At 49.6% G+C, this 5,411-nt stretch overlaps 1 protein-coding gene across 1 annotated transcript; it reads right to left on the minus strand.

Annotated features, from left to right (window-relative positions):
- Window positions 1-957: 957 nt before the first annotated feature.
- LOC124662473 (glutathione transferase GST 23-like) lies at window positions 958-1,647 on the minus strand. Its single transcript, XM_047200308.1, has one exon. It carries the CDS (start codon window positions 1,645-1,647, stop codon window positions 958-960), a length of 690 nt encoding a protein of 229 aa, XP_047056264.1.
- Between the last annotated feature and the right edge of the window lie 3,764 nt (window positions 1,648-5,411).

The following is a 5,411-nucleotide window of genomic DNA, read 5'->3' on the forward strand; positions in this document are numbered from 1 at the left end:
TTCCTCAGCTTTCATGAAAAATTAGGAGTTTAGAGTATGAGTATAGCTAGGGGATATTCACTTTGGCTCATAGGAGCATTTGCTCCCATTGTGTGAATCAACATTTTGAAGTGTCAAAAAATTCTAAACTAAAAAATTTCATGTACATCTACATATTTTATGTTCGTACACAAGTTTTCAAAAAAAACCATAGAAATTTGTGGCTCCAGTAAAAAAGACAAATTTTGATGCTATAACACGACTACGTATGGAACATTTTTTTGTCTTTTTTGTACACGCCACATAATATGTTGTTTCTCCATGAAAACTTGTGCACTAACATAGAATGTCACCATGTACAACAAAAAAATTATGTCAGAATTTTTTGACATTTTTAAAATTGTTTTCTAATTATTTTGTATAATAGGAGCATTTGCTCCTATGAGTCAAAACGCCACCTCCGCTAGCTAGCCATTACTTACTTAACTTTAATATAATAACATTATAATGCTCCTTCAACGACTCACTTTCATTTCTAGAAGTCTGGATCAATGAGTAACTATCAAACTGAATAAGTGTCCATCCTCAAATAGTACATCTTGAGGAACTTTCTGTTGTAAGAAGCAAATTCAGATACTGTATTTGTCTTTTATTGAACACATGCTTTAGTACCAAAATGTGAAGAAAGGGAAGAAGCCGGAAGATGAAGTCAATGGACAATTCAAAAGGAGCCCAAACAATAAGACCGATTTAGAGAGAGTTTGCCTACTAACGTTAGGGAGTTCCTCAGTTTGCTAAACCAGCGGCGCGTCGCCCGTAGGTGTACTTCAGAAATACTACTGTATAACATTTTTTCCCTTTTAGTGAACAAACGCCAAAATTATTCAGAGCCATAACGGTACACAAGCACAATCATCATCAGAGTTCAGTACCTCTAGTATGCATCCCACGCAAGCAGCAAGAGCTACAGACAATTTATTACTTTTGCATTGACGTGGCAAGGAGCGCGAGTTTTTCCTTCATCCCCGCGTAGAAGGCCACGATCTGGCCCCTGCTCGGCAAGCACGCCTTCACGGCCTCATGGGAGGTGTACTCCCCGCGCCACCGGCACAGGGCAGGGAACTCCTCCTCGCCGATCATGCTCCTTTCCGCTCCGGCGAGCTCCTCCAGCACCGTGACCCACGCGAGCCCGCTGGCGGCGATGTCGAGGTACCCGACCTCATCGCCTCCGAAGAACCTCCTCCCCTCCAGCCGCGCCTCCATCAGCGCCAGGTTCTCCTTCGCCTCCGCCACCAACCCCTTCCGCGCCTCGCCGTCCGGCGTCCACAGCGCCTTGAACAGCGTCCTCGAGCACCTGTCCAGGGCGAACTGCGCCCAGAAGCGGGCGCTGGCGCGGGCCAGGGCATCTCCGAGAGGGAGAAGGGGCGGGCCCTCGAAGCCCTCGTCGACGTACTCCACGATCACGAGCGACTCCGCGACGGCACGGTCGCCGTGGAGGAGCAGCGGCACCTTCTTGTGGACCGGGTTGTGCCGGAGCAGCAGCTCGCTCTTGTTGCCCAGGTCCTCCTGGATGAACTCGTAGGCCACTCCCTTCAGCCGCAGCGCCGCCTCCGCGCGGTGCGTGAACGGGCTACCGAAGGCGCCCAGCAGCTTCACCGGCTCGCTCATCTTCCTTCTGCTTCCCTCTCTCGTTATCGTTTCAGCGAGCGAGCTCACCTGGAATAATGGCGGGTGTTTGTGTTTATAAACTTCGAAGGAAATGAGAGCACACATATGTTAGATTTCTTAGCTTGGTAAACACTCAAACTTCTTATTATTGTATCTATTGATCGATGAGAACAGGTCGACAGTCAACTTTGGTAGCGTATATGGAATTACATACAGTAATAATATTGGTCTTGACTGGACAAGTACTCTGATTTTCCAAAAAAAAAATTATTTACTGCGAAAGGTTGAAAAACAGAGTTTAGGTAAATGTGTGACGAAGACGATGATGTTAAAGGCAATGTGCAAAGAAAGCTTTGCAGCACTAGCTGGTCGCCTTGGCCTTATTGAAGTATTTATTTTTACCTTAGACTAGTAAAGATGCTCGTGCGTTGCCACGGATGAGCACCATCACATATCACATGTAAACAAATCAAAAGTGTGGTTAAAATAAAAAGATTATATCCTTCACCTATGACATTGTTTATAACAAGGCTAATTTATGTCATTGTACGGAGCAACAAAGCATAGTAGTGGCATCCATAGTAGGCAAGCGAATGGAAACAAAGCCATTGTGTTGTCTCATGAGCCTTATATTTTTTTTTCAATTCACATTTGAGACATGCATAGCTTCATCACTTGCGAGTGAAGCACGAATGTGAAGAGTAATTCCATTGTGAGCAGGCAACTTTTGGAAAATATATGAAAAATATATGAGACTGTACCGGCCGTTAGCCAACATGTGCACCCCCGCAGCGGCAGCAGCATCTTCCTCCAGGTCCAGGGGGTCCTCCTCGAACGCAGACAGAGACGGGTGGAGCAAAGGGTGGTTGGAACTGAGATGGAGCAAGAGGCTGAGGCCAACCTTCACGGGGAGGAGGGCGCGGATGGAGCCGAACAACCTCCTCCCGAGGCCGGCCCCGTGGAGAGACAAAGTAGGGGGCGCGATCGGTGGCGAAGGGAGGAAGGCGGGGTGGTTGTGCGAGCAGAAAAAGCGTGGCCTCCCAGCGGATGCGTGGCCTCCCGGCGGCGAGTGGCGATGTCCAGCGATGGCTTGGTCTATGGTGAGTGGCCGCGGGGACTTGCGATGGTCGGCAACATAAGGTCGAACAAGGAACTGCGGGGGATGCCCCATTCGAGCGAGGCGTTTGTGGCAGGTTGGGGATTGAGGAGGAGGACGGAGGGGCTCTGGGACCCAATTGTTTTTGAAAAAAAGGCAGGGGGCTTAAGTGGAATCGACTGTAGCTACAACCGGGTTGATGTTAAGAGTTTTCCAATTAATAAGCCCGACCCAGACAACCTGACCCAGCCCGACCCAAAAATCCTGAACCGGGCTGGGCCAAGTTTGCGTGTCAGGCCAGGCTCGTGCCTGAAATCTAAGCCCGATGGTTGGGCCGATAGCGGGCCTTCAGAATATGCAATTTAGGCAAGAGTCGAGACTGGACACTCGGATCGAGTCAGGCTATTTAGGCTTTGGGCCGGGCTCTAGCCTAATTTTTCGGCCCGATGACCGGGCCGACCTTGGGCCTAGGTTTCCAGCGTCGGGATTTTTGGGCCTGGTCCGAAACCCGACCTTGCCCGAGTTTTGCCAAGGTACAGTTACATCACTCCAATTTATCTTTTTTGTACAGACCACTACATGTGTATTTTATCGGAGATTTTTGGGGTGCAGTTAGAGCACTTGTTCATATTCATTATGAAACAAGCTTCAGATTTTTTAAATTTATTTTCTATTTTTAAATTTTTTATTCACCCATGAGCATATAAGCTCAGATTGAGAAACGCTTGTATAAGTTAACTCCCCCGCGATTGAAGGATAAATAGACCCAGTTTAACTGAAGGCCTGATCAACCGGACAATGTTCCTACACGCGGCATGTTCTGGGGAAATTTTCACAGACCGACTCCGTTTCCGATCAGCCCTGTGCCCACGCTTTCATAAAAGTGTAGCCGCGCAGGTTCCTCAATCGCAAGTTCGCTACCCATCGTCCCGCGTTCTTTCATCACCCGGCCCTGGATTCCACAAATACGGCGGCGGCGGCGGCGGCCATGGCAGCAGCATCGCCACCGTGGCCGCACGCCTCGGCGGCGACCGAGACCCGAGTGTGTTTCCATGGACCATGGAGCATGCACGTCCACCACAATTGGAGCGATGACATGTGCTCCGTGCGCCTCCGCTGCGACGTGATCCTGTCCCACGGGTCGCGCAGGTTCGGACCCAACGGCTGGTTCGTCGACGTCGGCGATCCCGTGGTCATGAAGCTTGACCAGCGGGTCAAAGTCTTCCACCCCGACGTCTTCAAAGTCATCGAGCTCTGCGACGAGCTCATCCACACGATGCTCGCCGAGGCGCCGGCGACCAGCGGGTGCGACCTCGCCGCCGGCAACTGGGTGGACTCAATCTGCACGCCCCTTGAGATAGCCAACGCGCTGGGTGATTACGTTGGCCGTGAGATGGACGAGATCTTCACCGCCGCGCTCAGCGCCGTCCCGGCCGTCCGGCCTGTCGTCCCGGGCTACCACATAGATATTGAGGTACCGCAACTCCGGGTGTCCATGGTCTACACCGAGCTCAAGGAGCTGCTCGCCGCGTGCAAGGAACCCGCCGCCATGGACACCGTGGCTGCTAGAGTGTCGGCACGCAGGAGGAACCGCCGCCGTGACCCCGCCGGCGAGCTGTGCGCCATCTGTTTGCTGGACTTCTTGGAGACTGAGCAGGAGGACGCCGTCAGGCTACCGTGCTCCCATCCCTTCCACAGCGGGTGCATCGAGCCGTGGTTCCACCGTGCGTCCACGTGCCCAACCTGCCGGCGTGACATTATGCAGTGCTTCATCTTCGCCACAAGGACCGCTCATAGATGGCTTAAACGAAGACGGGCGATTCCTACATGAACGATTCTTGTTCTTGGATTACTAAAACGAGCAGTCCATGGATATCTTAGCCCGAGACGAACAGTTTCTGAATCTTTTGCCAAAAATAAGCGGCAGAGCATGTCATGTCTTACACATCAGCATCTGCATCAGTACCCTGCCACCTTGCAAGCAGAAACTCCAAACCAAAAACCCTGAAACGAATTCCTATAGCTCTGCAACTCAGGAATTAGCGAGCACCCACTGATCGCTGCTCCTCCTGACTATTCAGGCAAAGCTGAAAAACCGACTGACATAGAATAGCATCTGTCCTGGGCGAACATATATATATCGAAAACGAAGAGGAGATTGATATTACAACGTAAGATCATGTAGTCGAAAATGACAACGACAAGCACATTCTAAACCCTGTCGGTGCAGATGAGTTGTCTGGAGATACTATATAGACGAAGATGAGGAGAAATGACTGTTTACGTACCATGAACGGCGATGAACCGTGTTTCGTTCCTGTAGTCTTCTGGAACGCCTTTGTGACACATTTCTGCCTGAATCTTCAAGGATCAAATCAATGGTTGGAACAAGTATGGTATATATACTGTGCAAGGTAGAAAATCCGGATTCTAAAGACGAGTTATTCACACATCTTCTTGTCGTAGTTGAAGATATTTTTCAATATGGTATTTTTTTTGTCAGTGTATGTACCTAGTTTTGTGATGTATGTATTCGTGAGTGTCTATATCTCTATTGTGTTTTATAAAAAGTGGGAACCTTTTGTTAACCTTATCGATCTATGTATGTTGATACAACTGCACATGAGTTTTATCCCAGGCTTTGCGACACACATAGGATGATCGATCA

The sequence above is a fragment of the Lolium rigidum genome, chromosome 6 (genome assembly GCF_022539505.1).
Source record: "Lolium rigidum isolate FL_2022 chromosome 6, APGP_CSIRO_Lrig_0.1, whole genome shotgun sequence".
NCBI classification, from domain to species: Eukaryota; Viridiplantae; Streptophyta; class Magnoliopsida; order Poales; family Poaceae; genus Lolium; species Lolium rigidum.

Bases quoted from the DNA above. Each gene is read 5' to 3' on its own strand.
- LOC124662473 (XM_047200308.1), bottom strand. From the start codon at position 1,647: ATGAGCGAGCCGGTGAAGCTGCTGGGCGCCTTCGGTAGCCCGTTCACG.